At 41.7% G+C, this 24,129-nt stretch overlaps 1 protein-coding gene across 3 annotated transcripts in view; it reads left to right on the forward strand.

The window, feature by feature from the left end:
- The window catches only part of setd3 (SET domain containing 3, actin histidine methyltransferase), a 40,715-nt gene extending 25,773 nt beyond the window's left edge, over nt 1-14,942 (forward strand). For 2 of the 3 annotated variants that reach the window (XM_037747567.1, XM_037747568.1), the window contains exons 7-13: nt 714-772; nt 1,901-2,015; nt 2,134-2,208; nt 3,881-4,047; nt 6,225-6,310; nt 7,979-8,139; nt 8,542-14,942. In XM_037747567.1, coding sequence (XP_037603495.1) covers nt 714-772; nt 1,901-2,015; nt 2,134-2,208; nt 3,881-4,047; nt 6,225-6,310; nt 7,979-8,139; nt 8,542-9,033 — 1,155 coding nt within the window. In that variant the 3' untranslated portion in view covers nt 9,034-14,942. Of the gene's footprint in view, nt 1-713; nt 773-1,900; nt 2,016-2,133; nt 2,209-3,880; nt 4,048-6,224; nt 6,311-7,483; nt 7,651-7,978; nt 8,140-8,541 lie in introns of those variants that run through there. The other variant, XM_037747569.1, reaches the window with a different exon arrangement.
- The last annotated feature ends 9,187 nt before the right edge of the window (nt 14,943-24,129 follow it).

A 24,129-nucleotide genomic window follows, 5' to 3' on the forward strand; every position in this document is an offset into this window, starting at 1 on the left:
AGCTGATTTACAGCTTATACTCTTTCTCATAGACTCTTATCACTGAACAGTGGTCTCCCTCACCTCTCCTCTACTCCTCCTTACTCTGCCTTCCCTTCCTACTTTTACTTTTGTCTCTCTTTACTCAGTTCTCACTCTTTTCCCCCTCCTTTTATTTCATTTCATTCTCTGTCTCCTCCTTCTCTTCATTATGCAATCCACTGAACTCCTTTCCTCTTTCTCTCTCTCTCTCTCTTTCTCTCTTTCATCTCTCTCCTGTAAATGGCTCTGGTAGGTGGTGGCTGTGGCTTTATACGGAGAAACCGGTGGCATTGACAGACACGCACTCTCCATCACACACACACACACACACACACACACACACATACACACACACACACACACTCACACTCACACTCACACACACACACACCGTTTCAGGCCCAAATTGTTGAGGCAGATTTATGACGGCTACTGGCCACAACAAATTAAATTGACAGTGATGTATGTGAGTGGCGACTTTACTAACGGACCAAGCACACACACACACTCACACACACACACATACATGCGGCCCCAGTGGTGGCCCCCTACTCCCAGTCCTTCTTGTTAGGCGTCCCTGTCAGGCAGCCCCCCTCCAGCATACCTGCATAATGTAATTCCTCATTCTGATTTGTGTTTTTTCCTTTTCTCTCCCTCTTTCCTCTCGTCCACCTTCTTCCTTCCATCCCCAGACTCATCCCGCCGCCAGCAAACTGCCCCTGAAGGACAGCTTCACATTTGATGACTACAGGTCAGTGTGTGTGTATAAGTGTGTGTGCAAAATGGGCTTGTATTCAGATTGTCATATCATCTTCTACATGTTTGTGTGTGTCGTTCCTCTAAGAATATGTTCCTAGAATAATTCAAGCAATCGCACAATAAACCAGAATTTATTGTGTGATGGAAGAAGAGTGTTGTTTCCATCCCCCGATCTGCTCAGACGTCCATCTTGGCCACACCGATTTCAAATCGTAAATATTTAAAGCTGAAGTAGGCGAGATTGGAGCAAATATGATTAGAAAAAGTTATTTTTATAAAACGGTCGCTATATGGTGACAGTAGTAGATGAAACAGGTAACCTGAAAAAAATCATGTTCCTCTGTGCTCCTAACGGCATCGGCAAGATTTCACAGACCGGAGGAAAACAAGCAGTGAAAAAAAACGAGAGATTTTACGAGATTTCCCTTTTTTTTTTAGTGGGGACTCTTGTTGTTCATGAATGAATCTGTTAGTGTGTGGTGTGCTGTTTTGGCCGGATCGTTGCTCTCCACACACTATAGGAACCAAACTGTTAGATTTAACACAACATGTCGTTATGTGTGGGCTCTCACATTTTACACATCTGTTAAGATCTGAAACATCTTTTAGTGTGAGCCAGCCTTAACTGAATCGTTTTCCCCCTCACCCCTAGCTTAGATAACCTACATGTCAGCGATAACTCAGATTTCACCAACTAACTTAGTAAGTGCAATGTTCCTATAGCTGATGGAGATAATGGCCAAAACTCCAAAACACAACACCCAAGTAGTAATAAACTGGAATTCTTCACGATGCTAAGTTCTTGCATGCTAAAGGAGGAGAGAAAGTGGGCTGCTGATGAATTATTACTTTAATCTCTTCTCCTCCCTGCATTTCTCTCTCCATCTTCCTTCCTCTTCTTTTCCTCCTTTTCTGCTCTGTTCGCCCTCCACTCTTCTACTCATCCTCCCTCCATCCTCCTTCCTTCTCCCTCCATCCTCATCTGATGCAAGGCTTCTCTCTGCTCGGCAATACCAATGTCAATGAACTTCCTTCTCCTTTATGAAGCAAGAACTGCTATTGTCCAGGATGTCAGTGGAGTAAATGTAACAAGCAGTGATTGGTTGATCGTATGTGGCAGGTGGGCAGTGTCCTCGGTGATGACCCGCCAGAACCAGATCCCTACAGAGGACGGCAGCCGGATCACTCTGGCCCTAATCCCCCTCTGGGACATGTGTAACCACACAAATGGACTGGTAAAATCTTTATCTCACGCTCACACACTTGCACACAATATTGTTGTTTTGATGAACATCATCATGTTTAACATGAACAACATGAAGATTGAATTAGTAACAAGTTGTTGATGTGCAGATCACCACCGGCTACAACCTGGAGGATGATCGCTGTGAGTGTGTGGCACTGCAGGACTATAAGGAGAACGAACAGGTGAAGACACTATTACTACTCATATTTAGGTCTGCATTGTCTGTCTTGCTTCTCTCTGTCCGCACTCACACAGACCTTATCAATGCTGTTGATGTTAGCAGCAAAGTAAAAGAAGGAGAGGTAGAGGTAGAAGTAGGGAGGTGAGAGAAACAACAGGAAGGATTTAGATAAGATTCAGCTAGACAGCGAGGTGATCCTGCTGCCAGTGTTGGACCAGTGGAGGAGTTTCCTCCCCCCTGGTCTTATCCCTCTTCTCAGAGGACACATTAGAGAGGACACATTCGAGAGGACACACTTTAAAGTGCCTTTTTATGCTTTAAATGGCAGATTCATTTATTTCTTTGTTTTACAATACGTGTCTTATTTTACAGATTTACATACACTGTGTCTCCTTTTGAGTCAGAAATAACAGCCGTTCTTCACCAAAGCATTATGGGAACTCTGGTGGAAAAAACTAAAATCATACTTAAATAGAAATAAGTAATAGATAAACAGTAGGAGTGACAAAATCCAGAACATTTCATTTTTTATTTTATTTTTTCTTATTTTGTTACTTCACTACATACAGTATTCACTACATATTTTGACAGGTTTACAATGTCCCATCAACATGGTCCATTCAGGTCATGAAGTCTCTGACTTTATTTGTGTTTTTCATACGGTATGTAGCTAAGCAAAGTTTTATTTAAAAGAAGCATCTCTTTCATATTTTCTGCAAGTTTTCTTTAAATGGGACATTTCTTTCAGAGAAATCCCTCTGAAAATCAACAACTGCTTATAAACCGTCTTAGAACTTTGTTTCTATTTTCACTTTTATTTATTTCATAGATGGTTCACACCGCCAGGTATACAATTCTGGTGGAGAAATACTGAATCTTGCTGGAAAGTTATTGGACCTAAAAGTAAAGGAATCAGCCTAAAAATCTGTGTTTTTAAAAGTAAAATGTAAACTCTCCCAAGGTTGCTTAAACACTGACGTCAGTGTCTTCAGTTGACAGTTGAAGACTACTACATAGAACATACTCCAGCCCTAACACTCCCCTCCATCCAATCACATCCAGATATTTGCTAAAAAAAGAAAAAAATGTTGGCACATACAGGCAACACATTTCCCCTCAGCACGTGTTTTCAGGTGTTGGGGAGTGCTACTGCATATGTGAAAAAGTGTCTCCAGAGGGAGCTGTGTTAAGTTGGACAAATGTCCTCAAGTGATTGTCTTCAAAATGTGGAGGTGTGGAGTTAGAAAGAAGTGAGCTTACCAGAGCTCTGTAGCCTGCTGCTCATCTCTGCTGCAGGCTAGAGGCTACAGGACACAATAGCTGCTAACTAGAATAACAATTGCATTGTGGGTAATGTAGGTGCCAGGTTTGGACAAGGAAGAGGAATATGTGGAATAAAAAAGATGATATATCTGGTTCTACTACTTACATACTAATTGGTGACATTTTTGAGAAGTTAAATGTATTCTGAAAAAACAACAACAGTAGCATGCTTAGCTAACTCACATTGTGACAACGCCACGAGCCCGCAAATAAAAGGAGTGAAAAGTGAGCGAAGGCAGTCTGTGGTTCGAAGGGTTAACATGCTGTGTATTATTTGGATCTAAAAAGAAACTGTCATCCACACAGGTGATGATAATGGTGTCGAGGCTGATGATTTTTTCTTTCTGTAGATCTACATCTTCTACGGCACGAGATCCAATGCTGAGTTTGTCATCCACAACGGCTTCTTCTTCCAAGACAACGCCCACGACCGAGTAAAGATCAAGCTGGGCGTCAGTAAGAGCGAACGCCTCTACGCCATGAAGGCCGAAGTGCTGGCAAGAGCTGGAATCCCAGCGTATGTCCTACTCCTCTTTTTCTCACAAGGATGTCAAAGACAAACATTCCTCCTCTTTTCTTTCTACTTCTCCACAAATCCAGTGTCTCCTCTCATAGGTGACTGAATCTGCAAACTCAGCTGGAGGCGTTTTACTCTAAAGATTTTAATATGGGTCAAGGAGAGCTTCAGGCTCATGACTAACTCCGTACACCTTTCATATCAGCGCGGTGCAATTTTGTCTTCCAACAGTAGATATTTCAACCAATTAGGCCCCCCCTTTGGCATAATTGAAACACATAATATAAATGTTACAGCAGGTTTCTTTTCTTCTTTTCCTCCCCCCCCTCACCCCACCAAGTATCAATTTATCATCCGCCCCAACACTTTCATCACCAAGAAGCTTAATCATTTTATCATTAGCCCCTTAATTGTATGCAGCATTCTCTGCTTGGCATTTTTAATCAGATGCCTTTTAATCTCTTATTGATGACAGTCTAAATCTCAACAGTGGAAATTAAATGAAACAATCCCCGTTGTTGCCGCGGTGCTCTATTAAACTGACAGATATGCTCGTAGATCATTTTCAAAGGAAACAGCAACAGATTTAGTGTCAGGCCTCGCTGAGATGTTGAGCGGCTGCTATCATCAGACTCTCTCTCTACAACGTGACAATCTCTCCTTTTTTCTCTCGACTTCGTTTCTGTCTGATAAGTGGAATTAAGTGAGCACTTTTGACTATTCATTTGCAAATTTGTAATTGGCTCTTCTTGCTACAAAAACACACAGCAGATTAGAGAACAGCATTCTTCTACAAAGAGTTCCCTTCCCTGACCTGGATGCTCTGTAGCTGGAGCAGTGGACAGAGGGGTAATCTAATAGGAGCGGGGAGGCAGCTCTAATGCATTTGTGCGGTGTAATAATGTCGACCCTGTGCTACATCGATCACTTTGCTGAAATACGAGGAAAATATTGTCTTCTTCCAAATTACCTCGGTGTGTAATGTTATGATGGGGAATGAATTCTGCTGAGTCCTGGATCACACTTGTTTTATTTCATATATTTTCGGACACACTGCTGACTTTCACCATCCTGAGGAACACTTCAAACAGCAATAGTATTATTCATGTAGAGACAGAAGACAAGAGTTTGATTTGATAGAATCAGTTGACTTGCAGGCAGAGGTGGTGTCATCAGTCGTACCTTTTATACTTGCTGTAGTGGAATTCAGGTTTATTTGTGTGTAAAGCTTCAGATTTCAGATTTGTTGTTTCTTCTGTTTTTAAAGATCCCTGTACCCCAAAGTACAAAATATAAACTAACTAAAGAAACCAAAAGATGGAATTGGTTTAGGGAATATGTTCAAGTATACAGTTGTTATTGTATAGTATTTGTTTTTCATATCTTCATCCTTCTCATTTCAGACAAAGATAATTTAAAGAAACAGATCAGCGTTTTGAGAAATAACCTCGTCTGCTTTCTTTCTGAGATTTGGATGAGAAGAATGATGTCCATCTCATGCTGGAGTTTAGTCTGCTTTAGCATAAAGACTGTAAGCAGTGGGAAACGGCTAGCCTGGATCTGTTAAAAATGAAAGGAAGGCATACCAACAACTCTATGTTGTCTTGTTAGTTCAACCCATACATGAACAGAAATATCAAAATAAACAGCTTGTAATTTTCGGAGAAGTTACATTCTGGAATTATTTCTTGGTGGCAGTTTATTAATCCGTCCAGCCCTTAAATGTAGCGTCTCTGGAGTGCCAGGTTCATTGATCTCAATCTTCTCATAAGCCCATTTCCCACAATGTTGATTTATTCCTTTAAAGGGGACATATGAAAAAGGGAGACAGGCACTAAAACGGAGCGTTTCAGACAGAGGCTGTAAGTATATTCAGACAGACAGGATGAGAAAAATCTTGTGTTTTTGAACATTACAGCATGTAAACATGTTCTAGTAGAAACCCAAAATACAAGTATGAACCTGTGAATGAGCACGATATGGGACCTCTAAGGTCTGTCTGCAGGTTTTTGCTGCTGTCAGTTCAGAATGTTTATTACAGGCTTATTGTATGATTAGTCCTTTATAATACAATCAGACATGTTTTACATGTGAACAATGCACATATTTTCTTTTTGATTCTTGGATGTGTTTATTGATGTATTACTAATACGTTGGTTTGTATGTTTTGTTTTCAGGTCCTGTATCTTTGCTCTGCACTGTAATGAACCCCCCATTTCAGCCCAGCTCCTAGCCTTCCTCAGAGTCTTCTGCATGACAGAAGGTAAGACACTGACAGATACACCAATACACACACACGCACGCACGCACGCACACACACACACACACACTGTGAAATATCAGCAGCAGGACATTCCCTGTGGAACCTCGAAGCCACAAACCTGGCAGCACACCCTAAAACAAAACATGCCACAGTTTCCGACGCTCCTCAGAGAGCGTTGTCAAGCGACAGCTTCCTCCGCACATCGGCAGAGGGTAAGAGATGGAGAGGAGGTGGAGGTAGAGGAGAAAGAGTGGGGAAGAGCAAGGCCTGTCCATTTCTGAGCTGGTTAATTGATCAAGGCAGGCCACCAGATGTGTGGAGGGAGCAATCTCACCAGGGGATTTACAATATTCATCGGCATATATGCAGAATGGCACCGGTGTCATAAATCCCCAACCACACAAGGCCACATCATCTCTTACGTGTGTGTGTGTGTGCGTGCGTGCGTGCGTGCGTGCGTGTGTTGACATTTCTTAACAGATGTGACATGATGGAATAGTGTGCGCACACAACCAGGGAGCTGCAGTTCTCCTCTTTCACCTTCCCATGTATCGAAGCCATGTTTAAAGGGAATTTTCAACCTTATCTCTATCTGAGTTAGGTATATAGTGTGATGTTCTCTGTGCCTCAGGGGGGCAGCTGCAAAACCTGTTGTTGTTCCGTACCACAGTGACAAGACACTGATGTACTCGGGGTACGGAAGAACTATGAGCTACTTCAGCTTGGATATGGTCTCCACCTCTGGGTAAACACAGCTGTGAGCCGGGGAGTGTGTTGTAGATGCCGCTTCAGAACGGAACTTGGACTAGCGGTTTTCTCAACATGTTCGTACTGATTACACTTCCATAGTATATTTCCCCAGTATCACTAAATGTCCCGTTACCAACAATGCCCTATAATATTGGCCAAAAAGATGTCCAGTGTATCGCCACCTGGACTGTATTTGTTGTCTTCCTTAGCAACTTGCAATGATGTAGCAACTCATAACGTAATAACTTCAATATAATAAAAGCTCATAACGTAATAACAGCTTTGTTCGTAATGTAATAACTTATTACATTATGAGAACATCATTACATTATAAACTTAGCAAAGTAAAAAGTAGAATAATGTCATAAATTCAGCGTATAATATAATCCTTTTAAAAAGGAGTGCTCTCCTTGTCTCTTACAGCAGAGGAACGTTCTAGTTTTACATGACATAATTGGAGGAGTTCATTTAAAGCAACTGGACTTTGTCTGTTTGGTCAAGAGGACATTTTCATCAATCGGTTCCATATTGATGAAGCCTCTTGGATGTGAGACTACAAGATATCCAGTGACCTGGACCAATGAGAACCTCTACAGATATTAATAAACTGCTGATTCTCAGTGTGAAATAAGAATTCCATACATAATTATTCAGCGAACAGCACTCCGTGCACCTTGCCCGCTGGTGCACGGAGTGCTGTTCGCTGGTTTACTCAGTTTATTATTACTGAACGTGTGGCAGTGTTTCCATGAGCTCCACCATGGGTTTAAGAAACTAGCTGCCTTCCTGTAGGTTCACGTCTCACGGACACATTACCTTTTATAGTCAGTGTCGCTCGCCTTCACTACTTTTCTCTAGTGGCTTGCAGTTGTGCTTCAGTTTCTTTTGAAGACATGCTAACATTTGGTTTGATTTCAGAGGAACTGAAGGACTACCTGCTTGGAGATCGTGCCATCAATAAGATCTTCACCCTGGGCAACAGCGAGTTCCCTGTCAGCTGGGAGAACGAGATCAAGTTGTGGACTTTCCTAGAGACCCGAGCTGCTCTGCTGCTCAAGACCTACAAGACCACATCACAGGTCAGTCTGCTGGAATTTGATGTTATGTTGAATGTTGTCATAGGCCGGGTGTCAAGGGTTCAGGATGGTTCAGATGAACTGGATTGTACAAAGGTTCGTCCAAACAAAAGTGTTCATTCTTCTTCTGAATGGCTCACATCAAATAATCAAATGTGTGATTGTTGGACTGACGATTCCAGAAAGTTACAAAAACTGTAGGATGCAGCTTCCCCAATTCTGAATACAGAAATGTGTGTGTGTGGGGGGAAGGGGGGGGGGGCTTTTTGAAGATCTGACGAGCACTTTGGAGTTGAATATGTCTAGTTTAATTTGTTTGACCTTCTAATGACCTTTAGTCATCTGTCCCTCCCTCTTTATTCTTCTATTCTATTCTTCTATTAACTCTGGCCTGGTCTCTTCTAGGAGGACTGCTCCATGCTTGAGAAACCTGATCTGTCTCTCCATTCCCGCGTGGCGATCCAGCTCCGCCTGGCCGAGAAGCAGATCCTAGAGAAGGCGTCGGCCAGTGGACGGGCCAAACGTCTTCACTTCGAGGAGAAGCTGGAAGAGGGCGCTCCGTTGCCTCGGTACGAGGAAAGCGATATCGCTTTGCTGGAGAACACTGACACAGATGCAAAGCTTCCTATTATCCTACGCAACCTGGAGGAGGTGGAAGAAGGCCAGGAGATCCAGGTGGAGGAACACAGTCACCTCCTGAATGGAGAGAAGGCTGTGTATGGTATGGATATGGAGGCTAACGGAGAGCCGGTGCAGGAGGAGACTCAGGAGAAGGTCAGCAAAGATGTTAATTCAGCTTTGGACTCGATTGGAAGTTCAACCCAAAAGGGCCAAAGGGAAGTGGCCGACCTAAGTGCCAGTCGAACTGAAGATAATCCCAAAGAGAACAGTGACTAAATTAATTTCACTTACTGCCACAGCCCATGCTATTTATTTATTTTTGTGTCTGCTAAATGACACAGAAATATAGAAGCTGAAAACAAAATTGAATTGAAAGTGGCAGAACCTTTCTGACTGGACGTTCATCCAGCGTGGCTTTTCTTAGTTGTCCGCAGCTGAACCTGTTTTAAATGCTGTCAGTGTGTCCCTCAGCCATCTGCGCAGAACAGCTCTAAAATTAGTTGTTTTTTTAAGTTTGAAACGTAGGTTTACATCATAACAGTTGGAGGCTTACGGCATAGGAAGAAAGCAAAGGGGGACACCACAAACTGATTCCAGCAAATTGTTAGGTGAAGTGAAAAAAAAGAAAATGGAGTTAGGTGAATGTTATTTCCACAAAGCCAAAATGTCTCCCTAATCTCGTGAATTGCTTGATTTATTACTGCGGTTTGCCCCATATATGTCCAGTATGCTTTGAGTTGACAATCATACTCTCTAGTGCATTTTGGGGTGTGCTACTGAGTTAAGACATCACTGCCCTCTAGTCCTTGTTTTCTGGTTCAAATCATTTCAAGCAAAACATCAAATTATTCGCCCAAGAGAACACTTGTTTTAAATCGCTGGTCACTGTTATGGTTTTGGTATGACAGGTCAAAATGGAAGATGGTTTTTGCTTTCTTAATGAAGAACTTTTTTTTTTTTTTTTTTTTACCATCAAGTTGTACATTTCCCGTCATTACGTCGTTACGGCCCTTATTAAGAAACAATGATTTTTGTTTTATTGTGTTTTCAAACGTATCTTTATGAATGTACTCCGTTTACATTGCAGTAATAATTATCTTCAGATGTCTCCAAAAGGAGTGCTGAGTGACCCAGTGATCACTGAGAAAGCCATACGCACCACTGAGGACTCAATGAGACAGAAGACGATGACATTATGTGAGTTCTCCTGTTGGGAGCTTTTTGCTCCACTGATTTTCAACATGACACTTTTTGTATGAAAACCACGGAAGCGCCGTCAGCACGGTTCTTACACTCTTTAGCTTGTGTTGACTGTAGGGGTGGGCCCCAATAACTCTGTGCACTGATACAAAGAGCCACTACTGACCGAGTCCCTGATAGTCAATACTACAATCATTTGGCCAAGATTCTTATCAGTTACAACATTTGACCTTATTGTGGTTGTGGGTACTTCCAGTTTAACCCATTTACCTGAACTACCTATTTGGTCGTGAAAAAGTGAAGTGAAATTCAAACATCATAACCTAAAATGTCCATTAACACACTCATGACTTTGTGTAGCTACTTTGTGCTTCAACTCTACTACAGTAAAGGACTTTACACACCGGGAGCGTGACGAATAAACAACATGAAAATGTGTTATACTCGCCTGCGAATATCATATGTCTAGGGCTTTTATTGTGAAAGGTAAGAACGGAAGGAGTGGATCTGGTCAGAGCTGCTTTTGTCAAGCTTGAAAGTAATAATAAAGTTTGTAATGGATCGGACTACGGAGCCTCCATGTTGTTGTTCTAGAAATATCGGCATAACTCAACCCGTTCCGCACATCGTGTTTGCCTTTATTGGCTATGCTAAAGCACCGAAAATCAACCTTGTTCTGGAAAAAAAATGATGAGGCTTTTTTGTGTTGTAATATTCACGTTCTGTGTGAAAGTACTCATGACAAAAAGAACAGTTCGAAAAAATATATTGATGTGCAGATTAATCGCACGAAAAAAGCGCTGCCCGTGTGTAAAGGCCTTGATGCAGGGACAGAGGGGTTTATGGTGGAACTGGATGTGCCTCAATAGCAGAACAACAACAGTTGCAATGGCCACTATATCAATCATTGATAAAGTTCAGCAAAATCTCAAGTCAAGGTCCACCCACAAGTTGTTGTTTTTTTGAGCTTATAACCACATTTCACGGTCTCAATGGGAACATGTAGTTGTTGGTTAAGGTGTCATCACGTAACCTGGGTCAGGTGATAACAGATGGTTGTATATAGGGCTGCCCCCTAAACGTCCATGATCCTAATCATCAGTTGAGAAGCCCCCCGAGTCCACTCGCATTTAATCCAATCACTTTTTGTTTAGTGGCGTCATTGTTGACGGAGCAACGCGGCAACACAGCATGGCAGACTGTAAACTTTGACAGAGTTTTGTCTCAACGTGACTTAGATACAAAGCTGTGATGGACGCAGAGAGGGGTGATGGAAGCGTTTCTGGTTGCTGCTCTGACGCTCTCAGCTCCTGCGCTGGATGCAGCCAGGTCAGCTAAATGACCTCTGAACCAGACGCTGGTTCATGCTGCTCTTCTGCTGCCGTCCAGTGTGACTGAGTGAGTTCTGCTGACTGAGCTGTCGGCAGCCAATCAGGAGAGACGCACACTTTTTATTTCTTTGACTGTGTTGAGATACGATGTTCTTGCGGTACAGATGATCAACACAGGCATTCAAATAAGAGTGGTACTGTTAAAACATGAGATTCATGTAGGCTGATGTAGGAGTTTATTGTGGAACTGTACTGTAAGTGGGCAGAGGCCATAAATGATATATTTCGGAGACTTATATGTAAGGTGTATTGGATAAGAACAATCTAATAATATATAAAGTATATATAAATTGTCACCTGAGTCTGTGTCGGCCTGAAGTGCAGACTCTCATTCTGACTCTGGCAGGTCTCAGTCGTATATGGGGGAGAAGTCGTAACGTCTTCTGCATTGGATGTCCTCCATCTTTCTCCCGACGTCCACTAACTCCATGACTTTGACCCCTTCCCAGTCCTCTTACCAATCAGGGTCAAAGTCAGTGGACGTCTGGAGAAAGATCAATCCCATCTGACACCAGAGGTTACCATCTCCAACCATATGCAACCACCTCGTATCATGCCAGTGCCATATTTACTGTAGGTCACATGATGACATCTAAACCAACTTTAGGAAAACTGACCAAACTCCATTTACTGATGAAGACCGTGAGATGTGGTTGAAAGCCCCAGAAAACACTATTAAGTGTAGTTTAGTTCAGATTATCTTGACAAACGACTGTTCTCAAAGTTAAGAATGAGCTTTAATGCTCCCGACTGATACTCTGGTAAATACTGCACAACCACAGTAGAATAAACATGTTTCACTCTAGTTTCCTTCAAGTTGAACTGGAGTTCAATAGTTCAATAGTTAAATAGGAAGTACGGAGGCCAAACTCACACCAGGAATTAGCTCTGGTACAAAATGGGCTATCTTTCCTGGTTATGCCCTCCTCTTATCTTAAAGGCGACATATCATGAAAAACCTACTTGTTCAGTGCTTGTGTTCATCCATCTGGATATCTGGAGTTCCTACCAACCCACGAACTGTGAAATAAGACGACCCAGTCACTTTTTGTGGGCTGCCGAGATCAGAAAACGGGATTTAACACGCCGTTCAGATTTGGCTCCCGTTCACATGGAGGCTCGTTAGAATGAGTATCTCTACCTACAGCTTGACAACTACCTTTACAAAGGTGCACCATATTTTTCTCACAAGCCAATCAGAGCAGACTGGGCATTTTCAGGAGGGGGGGGGCTTAAAGAGACATGCGCTAAAACGGAGCGTTTCAGACGGAGAGTGAATACAGGTATATTCAGTATGAGAAAAAAATGTAAAAGTGATTTTTGAACATTACAACATGTAAACATGTTTCTAGTAGAGACCCAAAATACAAGTATGGACCTGAAAATGAGCATGATATGTCCCCTTTAAGTAATTCCTTAGATAAATAGGTTAAATGTGCCTTGTTGTCCACTATCTCTACAGTGGAGCAGGTGGGTAATACGTTATCGCTGAAAGAAATGATAGCCAAAACTATGAAAATAAGACAGAAGACTTTCCTAATTCCACACTTAGTGGGGGAGAAAGGGGACAGTTGTATTCCTCCAATCAGAAACAAGCTGTGATGACACTGACTCTGCATACATATATGCCCTGTTAGGTTGTCTTTCTGCTTTCAAATGACAGAATAAGTCTGCAGAAACGGCTTTAAGGCAGTCTATTTGCATTTTTCCTTCATCTTGCTTGTGCGCATCTTGCAAATATCAAACCGTGACAGAAGCTTGTTTGCAAATGATTGACAGCTTCTTGTTCTCAATGATCAATTACCTTTATCGGCTCAAGTAGTCATTTTCTGTTTTATAGACTGAATGGGAATGAATACACCCAACACATTTAGCAGAGTCTATTTAAATGTATTTTTAATTACAGCAAAATTAACATTTAAAAGATTTTTGTTAATTAAAAAGAAATTAAAAAAAACTTGCAGTAGAGTCATTCTTTGAGAGTGTGAAGAGGTTTATCTTTCTTTTTATTTTGATAATTAATAACATTTATCTACACTGGTTAAATTCATTTCATTTTAAAATCTTGCTTTGTTAAATGTTCTAATTTAGGTTTTACATCTTTTGACACAATACGGCGATCAGTTTGGTAACCTGTTTGCGATCAATTTCAATATTTACATACAATATTACAGTTATAGACATACTTACAGAACATTTTAAGAAAATACAGTACACTTATTCTCTGTATATCTGAGAGTGAGACAAATCCATTGATATGAATCTCCTGCCTGTGCATGAAGTCAGGAGAGAAACCACCTCCAGAGCTCACTAATTCACACGCTGTAACTTGTTTGTTGGATCTGTACTAACTAGTTTTCATTACCAATTCTCTGCCAATATCAGAAAATAGTGAACAATTCCATCAGTCTCCCAGAGCTCAAGGTAATGTCTACAAATTGCTCTTGTTTAGTTTTTTTACCTAAATTCTAAAGATATTCATTTTACTATAAAAGACTAAGAAAACCAATGTTGAATGTCAAAAATTGCTTAAGTGGTTAATCGATTATCAATAACTTTACCGATTCATTTTATGTTGATCGACTTATCAATCAATCAACAATAGTCTCATACGAAATGGGAATTTTGGTTTTAGGGGGAGTTACGTGGTGGAATCTAGCCTAGCTTTTTGCTAAGCTAGGCTAGTCACCTCCTGGTTCCAGGTCTATACTTCTAGTGCATAAACAGGAGAGCGGTATTGATCTTCACATCTAATTCTTAATAAGGAAGTAAATAAGTGCACACAGTGTTGAACTGTTTCTTTAAAGTTATAGCATGACCCCTCGGTAGTTCTGCTCCACATGGTTTTGGAACTTCTCGACAAATTGAAATAAAGCGTTACAACTGTCCCTGGTCTCCCCTACTTGATATTTGCTCTCGCTGGATTTTTATATTACTTTTGACACATTTCAGCTCGTTATCTGCTCTGACTGTCAGTGAACCTTGACTTTGGCCTGGTAATTTCGACTCAACCACGTATATTGTGAGTTGGGCTCACAGTGGTGGTAGTGAATAATCACTGCCACGGTGTTCCCTCTCCAAGTGGTATGACCAAAACTAGGATCCGTTTACCTTAGGTCAGATGTTTATGACCTCTTTGTACCGCATGATGCTCTTGTTTGGTATCACGTTTGATGTGTCACTTGTCTTTCTGTGACTCTAGCACTTTTCCATCACAAATCTCTATTTTTTATGCAATCATGTAATTTTAACAACCTTATTGGAAACATCTAGTTTGTTTGCTGCTTTTCTAAAAACCTCTGTACCATTGTGTGTGCGTGTGCGTGTGCGTGTGCGTGTGCGTGTGCGTGTGCGTGTGCGTGTGTGTGTGTGTGCGCGCGCGTGCGAGCGTGCGTGCGAGCGTGCATGCTCCTAGCTTTAACCATAGACTCAACAAGTCCTGGGCGGGTACGTTGCTATCCAGCTGAACCACACTCCTCACCATTTCACCGTATGCAGTAGTTGTGGGTTGAAGACCTGGAGTGTACAGTAACGGTAGAGCTGATGAGGAAACTTGTCCTGAAGCTGTCAGATTAAACTTCATCTCACTTCTCACCTCTTGTGTGTAATGTTGTTTTTAAACCTTTTTTTTTTTTTTTTAGATCAAGCCATCTCCTCCTCCAGAGACACGAGGTCATCAACCATGTATTATTCCTCTTCTTTTTCCTTTTGTTGGGGGGGAAAGGGTTTATTTAATGTATTTTCCCCTACTTTGCCCCCTGGCCCTATTACCAATTTATAAAAGAAACATTATCTTGAATCATTTAATTCGGGGCAATTAAATTTTGAAATGCCCCATTCATAATTCATGGGTCTCTAAGATAAAACCCCTTTAATCCTTGAATATATTATTATAATGGGCATTGGGGTGGGCAGCGGAGAGCGAGGCATGTCCAGTATTGTTAGTACTCGCTGTGTCAGTGCTGGGAGCAGGCCTGGGACCAGCACTCCCAAGTAATCCTGCCCTATGAATTATAAACTGCCAACCATATTAATATACAATGGCAGCAGCCAGGGCCGAGCCCAGCTCATTGTGGGACGGCACCATTGTCATGCAAGTGTTTACCAGTGTCGCGCTGGTGATGCTGGGCGGTTGGGGGTCAGGTGAAAGCTTGAAAGGAGAGAGAGCGAGGAATTGAAGATGATGGACAGACATGTGCATTGTTCTCTTTCTGCCATCTGCTAGTTCACTGCATCAAGGCCAATGTTTATTTCTTAGAAGTGACCTCAACATGAAGTTTAGTCCCAGTATGGTCTAGGTTACTTATTCCAGGACTTTGCAAAAAAACAATTTTTGTAGTTATACATTTATGCATATTTCTAAAAACCTAATCTGGCAATGTTCTGTGCCGTGCATAATTTAGTGCGAGCCACAGTTTCCTCAAAATATTTTGAGAAAAAAAGCTTCAATTTTCAGGTAGAAGCCATAATATTATAAAATATATTACAAAAATAAGATCTGAATATTTTGAGGGGAAAGTCTTAATACTGTGTTTTGAGAAAAAGACAAAACCTTACTACATAAGTTATATCAGAAAAGGTCATAATATTGTCACAAAAATAGTAATATTTACAGAATGAAGTCCTCAAATTTTCAGGATGAAATCAGAACATTTAAAGAAAAAGATGGAATATTATGAGAAAAAGTTTGAATTTTGAAGAAAGTCACAGTATTTTGAGGTCATAGACTTTCAGAATAAAAGTCATGTTTTGAGAATTAAGTTGTAATATTTCAAGAACCAAGTCAAGAGAAAGTCTTGATATGACACAGTGTTTCCCACACATAGACTTTACCTGGTATATTAACGGCTGCCAAAGTAGATTTGGCAATGTTTTTTAGCATTTTATTTTTTATTTTTAATCCGTCTGTGAGAACAACACCATCCGCGAAGAATGAACTAGTGGACAATCTCCCCTCACTCCTCCCCTACCTCACCTGTTTGTTCTGCTATCGCGAGAAGGGTCTGCAGTCTATCGCACATTCTCCACGAAGAAACACAGAGAAGAAGACGGCTGGCCCAATTCCCAGTTCGCAAATCGTTCGGATCAAGAACACCTCTTGTCCAAAACTGATGCATTCGAGTTAACTCTGATAAGTTAGTCTGTCTATGTTCTTAACACAATGCTGTCAATCTCAGAGACCCAACCCTTCAGTCCTCTGAAAGCCGGACTGGCTGCATTCATCACGGAGCCAGATCTGAAATCTATGAGTGAAATCTGAGATTTACGTAGTATGTCATGAATTCTCCAAATTAGACATGGACACCATGGACACCCTTCAGAGACCCTTGGACATAAAACCAAATTGTAGGAACCTCATTTAAACCATACAATAGTTGTGTGTTGGGCTTGTCCTGTTTGGAGCCCCTGAACCAGACTGAGAGCCTCTTCTGAAGTTCTTTAACAATTCTTTTACACATCATAATAAAACCAGTCAGGAAGGCGGTGTTAGCAACTGGTGAATCCAGCACGTGTGCACATATTAACACAGAGCTTTACTTGAACTCTGTCCCACCCATCTGTACTCCTGAAAGGACACCTGCAGTAAGCTAACCGGAACCACACGTACTGTAGTTTAATGCCTGTGGTTTGGCATTTAGCGCTTGTGTGACAGGCCCAGCTGTCCACAAATAGGAAGCGTTAGCGTAGAGGTTAACAGACAACGTTACATACTTGCTTCAGAATGGCCTATGTGGTTTAAACCTCAGCTGATGGCCAGCTCTATTGAAGAACTGTACTTAGACAGTCACTACAGCTGCATATAGCACTTGTATATTTAAAATCCGTCCATGTCTGTAACACCAGTGCTACACAGGTGATGCTGATCTGGTCGTATTTAGCCTTTCAGTTAACAGCTGCCTGACCTTTTCTTAGACCCCCAAATTCACCCATCTCACTAATGTTCTCACGGTTTACATCAATTCCAAAAACGTTCAATAAAATGTATCTGAATTGTACAAATATCCCGTTGGTATTCACGCTCGTAGTACTAGTATGTCGGCTTGACTTATCTGCAGAAATGCCCCAGTGCCATCCCGTACTGTCCCCCTCTCTCCAGAGCAGACTGACTAGGATTCAATGCTCTAAGCAGCTCATAATGGAGGCATCCATTTATTATTGAAGAGGTGGGTGGATGGGAGAGAAATAGAGGAGTGTCTGGTCTGGCGTGAGAGGTCGTCATCACAGAAGAAATGAGGAATGAAGGGACAAAAGATGACTGGCAGAGAAGAGTGAATAAAGATGGAGAAGAGGACTGGAGGAGGAAGAGGAGGAGGGACACAGCCTCCCCCCCTCTCCCTGAACAAACTCAAGTGTGTGCAAGTAGCAGCTGGCAGTGGTGGCTCTTTAACATTTAAAAAGGAGAAATGATACGTACAACAGCAGCAGCACTCACAGAGGAAGGTAAAAGCAAGGGTACTGGGGACAGACAAAGAGACATTTGATGATTAACTTTATTATCTGTGATGATGATATGCAATAGTTCAGAATGGCTGCTACAAGACAATAAACATGCTTGTGTGACCATGATTGTGAGCAGCTTCCTTTGCTTTCATTTATTTTACACCCTTAAAGGGAAATTAAGTATTTGTTAACCTTAATCATGTATTTTTGTCCGATGTGACTTGATCTTGACAATATTTTACTCACCGTGCCTGTGCTAGAGATTTGGGACACAGATTTAGGAAAGAACATGGTGCAGGAGCCTCCAACAGCTTTTTAGAAAATTGACATTTAACAGAAATCATCTTGAACATTTTGAGTCCGACAACAATTAGACAGAGGAAGAAGTCCCCTGAAATTCCTTTGGCTGCTGTCGTGAACTTCACAGCATGGTGTATCCACCTGCTAGTCAGCTAGCCGTGTGATGGCCGGGCCACACTGGGAACATGAGCAGCGCCTGATGACTACCTCGCTGAACTGCTGCGTTTCTCACTCGTGTGGCGTCCACACTGGCAGCGTTTCTGCTGCAGCGCTGCTGTTGCTGCCAGTCCTTTCTTTCTACATTGAGTTTGCCTTTCATAATGGCCATTAGAAATGTCATATTTGTTTTTTAGATAGAAAGGGGTTAAGAAGCGTGTGCTGATTTGTCATAATCCACAATTAAAAGCTGGTACTATTAATGTATGGAGCCGTTCAAGAAACTGCATTTTCCCCAATACTGTCCTGCAAATATTTCAGAATAAAAGCCTTGTGTTAACAAATGAAGGAATTCTATTCATAGAAAAAACGCTAGAGGGGTTTTATTAAACAGGAAGTGTTGAGTTAAGATAAATCTGATTTATTTTTATGTCCATGAGTTGTTCTACAGATACAGACATTGAAACTGCAGTAGCCTAATGTTGCTGGTATGATGTCAATATACAGTCAAAAGATCATCTTCACTGTCTGTGACATATTCTACAGATGTAGACATTGAAACTGTAGTAATGTTGCTGATCAATATACGGACGTTGGACGTTGTACATTGTCCGTGAAAGGCTGAACCGGTTCATGCACACCCATCAACTCTTCTCTCCTGCTAGTCACCGAACTCTTCTCCAATCTACACCCCTGTCCCCAAACCTCCATTGTGCTTCCCAGCCTGCTAGTCACCAGTCTCCACTCACTCTATTTGCTTTGGGTTCTCGCCTCAGCGCCAGCTCCAGCTCCAGCTCCAGCCCCCACACCTACTCCACGTATACTGTCGGGGGTGCAACTATCTCCTGTCCCGACTGGGCCGCAGCAACCCTAAGGCCCTGTCCCGGGTCTCTGAGGGTTAAAATGACTTTTGTTGAATTGAGTTTTTTTTTTTAGGGAGGTACCCTGTGGAGTTTCTAACTACTAGTAAAGCTACAAAGCAATGTTTTTATTGTTGTGGTCTGTTGTACTTGCATGAGAAGGCACATGTACGTGAATGAGCAGCTGACGGTGCGATGCATATCCAATGGTTTCACACTATTCCTGATTAATTGACTGTTTGATTGACTGTTGGTGGAATTAAAGCGCTAGGAAACGTAGCAATGCACCAGCAAAGAAAAGGAAAAGTACTAGCTCACAAACATGAATGTTACAGTATAACATATGTTATGAATGTAACCATAGCTTTGTTTGTTCACAAGAAAACCCCATCTTTAAACTTGATTCTGTTTCTAATCATATTTTGAACTCATTTAATCCTAAACATTTAACCTAATTCTTGTCTAAACCCTAATCCTGAACTATCTTTGATCTTGAAGGCTCGTCTTATTTTCATTTTAGTCCTAAACCCCCAACCCTAATCCTGACTTTCCCCATACTTGACTGCAATTGTGATCTTAATCTTACACCCAAATCCTAATTCAAGTGAAGACTTTGAAGAAGAGAGGAGCAGCCTCCGGTGGACGTCTAAGGCTGGCCCAGTAGTTCAATAACACACACATGAACATACAGCACACTGCAGCGCTGCATCCCAGCCCCCCAATCCAGGCTGAATCTGCTCCTCCGCCTCTACAAGCAACATTTCATTTGGAATCAACCTTTAGCCGACTGGAACACTATTTTGCAACAGTAAAACTGCCGCATGTATAATGGATGCCGTCTCTTTGCTAATGCACAGGAAGCATAGCAGCAGAGTGGCTGGATGGGGTCGGAGGTCACAAGGGAGCCCAGTATAGACACCTTCAATGGGAATTCATCTTGGGTTGTTGATTTAGTGAAGAAAAAATTCAATTTTCTATTTATTTTCTTTCTTTTTTATTTTAAACTGCATAAAGCATCTACTGTATGCTGGAGTAAAGTCTGTAAAGTACCACCACCCAAATACTGATAATTAGGGAAACAAATCACTTCCAAATGTGATTTTGATCACATTATAAGGCACAATAGGACATCAAATAACATTATAACATAATAAGAAAGGAGAGACAAAGCATGAATAGAGAGATGAGAGGAACTGAATGAAGAATAGAAAGACGGAATTAAGAAGACAGATTCAGGAATGGAGAACAATACAAGAAGAAAGCAAGGGAAGATAAAGGGACACGTTCTCAACCCGGCTGAACACAGATGCAAATGGCATGCTGATAAGGGTGCATAAATCCTGTGTGTGTGTGTGTGTGTGTGTGTGTGTGTGTGCATGCATGCATATATGTGTCTATATGGTGTACTGCTCCCCCCATACCCTCACACCCGCTCTGAGGCCTTTATATTAAATATACTATAATGGACTGGCAGTTATGAACCAGGGTTTCACATCTTTCCTCCTCTTCTCTACTTGTCTCCTTTGCTTTCCTTTCTTCTTCTCTCTGCTTGTAATCTGACCCAGAAACTCAGAAAAAGAGAAAGGGAAGAGAAGAGAAGAGAAAAAAGAGGGAAACAGAAATGGAAAGAGAGAGGAGAGTGACCAGCATTGGTGCTCTTTCTTTCTTTCCTTCTTTCTCCATCTCTTTTTCTCAGGGAGAGGGTGAACATCATTCTCTATTCTCCAGGTCAGAGAGGGAACAATTAAGTGTGGAGGGCGCTGGGAGTCTCAGACAGGTGATGAATGGCTGGGCCGGCTACAACTGACAATATGCAGACAAGCCAGATCATTTGCAAATGGATGCTGGGAGATGGGGAGCCAGAGTGAGAGTGGGGCAGGGATGGGGGGGGGGGGTTAACCCTTTCCAGGATCATTTCTCACCAAAAAGAAGAGGGAGGAGGTGCAGGAGATGCAGCCAGAGACGCTCATTTGTTAAAGCTGATGGAGGCTTCCAGACAGCACGCTGCTCTGGGGAATACGCTGCAGCCCGGCGAGCATGGTGGCATCATCACATCATCACATCATCACATCACTGGGTTGACCAACAGCCTCGTACACAGAGTCAAAGTTGCTCCTCATGCCCACACTCTTTCAGCTCAGCTTATTATAACACAGCTCTCTTCAATAATACATTCTGATTGGTGGGTTATAAAATCTATGAACACGTTTTGCTCTGTTATGTTTTTATTTATTTAAAAAAAAGGTTTGGACACATCTGGTTATGCTGTGTATGCCGTTGGAGTTGCTCCTAATAATATTGTGCTCCACAGCAGCATTTACTCTGGAAATCAAATATACAAAACACCTGCTAAGCAAAGGTAACGCCACATTCACATGATGTCAGCGGGAAGGTCAACTTCCTGTTAGTGAGATGTTTCACAGCAGACATTTTGACTTGTCATAGCAGGAAAGAAAAGGTGTAGCCAATAGAATGAAAGATTACTTTGATCCATTTAATACCCTAGCTTAGCTATTATTATTGTGCATATTCATACAGAGGTTCATTTATGGTTATTATGGACAAACAAATGCTATATAGCTCCTTTTTAATGGCTGAATTGACTGATTTAGACTTACATGTAATATTGGATTTTATTTTGATGCCAGTCATGCTCCAATATGTAATACTGTGATGTGGGAACTTGAAGCCTCCAGTACACAGACACTGTGAATGGACTTTGGAGAAGGAGACAGCTTGAGTCCAGCTGTTAAACTTTTGAAATGAACAATATTTACATATTCCTACATTGTGGATTTGATGAGGGAGAAGGGGTAGGTGCAATTTTAGGAATTGTTAACGAGGTAATTGAACTTTTTTACGACAATAAAAATCACATCAGATATAAATAAATGGATGCATATGTGCCTAAGGCCTATTATCTGATTGCTTCCAGCTATAAGATGCACATGTAGCTAAAGAGCATTAGCCCAATTATCCACGTGAGACTGGACTTGAACTTACTCCACTGTAAACCCATCCACAGTATTAGACGCTCAGAGCAGACAGATCTGATGTCATGAATGAGATTATAGGGTAGGTAGGAGGGGAGGATGGATGGGTCAAACAAACACAGGACTTTCACCCAGGAGACCATTGTTTGTGTCCTGTGTGATACGCCAATGTTGACTTAGTTTAGCTTAGTTTTGTTATGTAACTTGCGTAGCCTACTTAACGGCAGTTACGTGGAGGCTGTGGCTCAGAGGGAGAGCGGGTTGACCACCAATCGGAAAGTCGGCGGTTCAATCCCCAGCTCCTCCAGTCCACATGAACTAAACTGAACCCCAAATGTCTCCTGAAGGCTGAGCCATCGGTGTGTGAATGAGTATTTAGATTAGATCCTGATGGGCAGGTTGGCTCCTTGCATGGCAGCCTCTGCCATCAGTGTATGAATGTGTGTATGAATGGGTGAATGCTGACATGTAGTGTAAAGAGCTTTGAGTGGTCGGAAGACTAGAAAGGCACTGTATAAATGCAAGTCTGTAAAAGAGACTGTATGCATGTAAGGAATGGAAACTGACAAGCCGTTCCTGACACATCCAACACCGGTGCTAGAGGGGAACCTAGAGCGTCAGAGTTTGAAGCATGAGGCCACTGACCAAGCGTCAGTATCTGACGAGTTGGAGGTGAGAATGTGTTGCCCCAACACATTCTCTTTTCTCCTTTACAATTGTCATGGCTCTCTCAGCAATCTTTCTTCTCCTCTCACCTTATTCACCTCTCTCCTTCCCTCTCTTACACACACACACACACACACACACACGCACGCACGCACACGCACACACACACACACATTTCTTAATTGACCTGTAGTGTGGACAGAAGCACCACTTAGTCACCTGACATGTAGATCAATCACTTACTTGATCTCTAATACCCTTAACAAGGTGTGTCTGCACTGGAGGACATCTGAGTCATTCACACACGTGCACACATGCACACATACACGCAACCACACACAAAGGTGGTGTCCTTGTTCTGCATGTGGCAGGCGTTGACTGTCTGCTTGATGGATCTGCCGTGCTGCTGGGGATGGAAGCCAGGAGAATGTACACTGTATATATATGTGTGTGTGTGTGTGTGTGTGTGTGTGTGTGTGTGTGTGTAATGGCGAAATAAATGTGTTGATCTCTGTTTGGCTCAGGAGGTAGTATGACTTGATTTAAGCCAGACTATATACAGTATACAGTCTGGGTAATGTTGGTGACCTTCTCTCATAGGGCTGTTTTTGTGACTCTAGGTGTGAATGTGTGTGGAAGTGCTCTAGCAAGTGCATATTTTTGCTGCAATCATCCTATTGGCCTATGTGATTTAGTGATTGGAGATTCTTTCCCTCTACTACTGCTGAATTCTTCCAGTTATATACACTATTCCTACAGATTGTGACAAAAAATGGGATTCTGATGCAAATTGCAAATTTGTGTTTGGTCGTGCACAACAGATCATGAAAGTGATTAAGATCCACAGCAGTCTAAAGGGACTGAATAGACACATTTCCAATTAATGGAATAGGTCAACATTTATGGAACAACAACATTTATTTGGTTTCTGTCCAAGAGTTTTAATTGATATCAATCTCATTTTTGTGTGTTATCTTAGCATAAAGACTGGGAGCAAGGAAAACCCGCCTGGCTTTGTTCAAAGTACAAGCTCCCTAAATAATGTGTTGTATCTCATGTGTTGAAGCCAGAACAGAAATATAAAAATGACAAGGTCTTGTTTTTGAGGGCATTCTGTGCCATCAGATTTGTGTTTTTCCCCCTGTGTCCGATCTTAAATGATGAAAGTGGCATCATCAATGTGTACAAACAAGTAAAATGTCACAGAATGGTGCTGTAAATATAGTACACAGTATTTTTACCTTCGTAAAATGTTAAACTATGTTATGTGTATATATCTACAGTACCCATTTATCTTATATTAGACTACATTGTGCTATCTAATATGATAATATACATTTACAAAAGGATTACAGAAATGTATGA

This window comes from Sebastes umbrosus, chromosome 16 (genome assembly GCF_015220745.1).
Source record: "Sebastes umbrosus isolate fSebUmb1 chromosome 16, fSebUmb1.pri, whole genome shotgun sequence".
Classification (NCBI taxonomy): Eukaryota; Metazoa; Chordata; class Actinopteri; order Perciformes; family Sebastidae; genus Sebastes; species Sebastes umbrosus.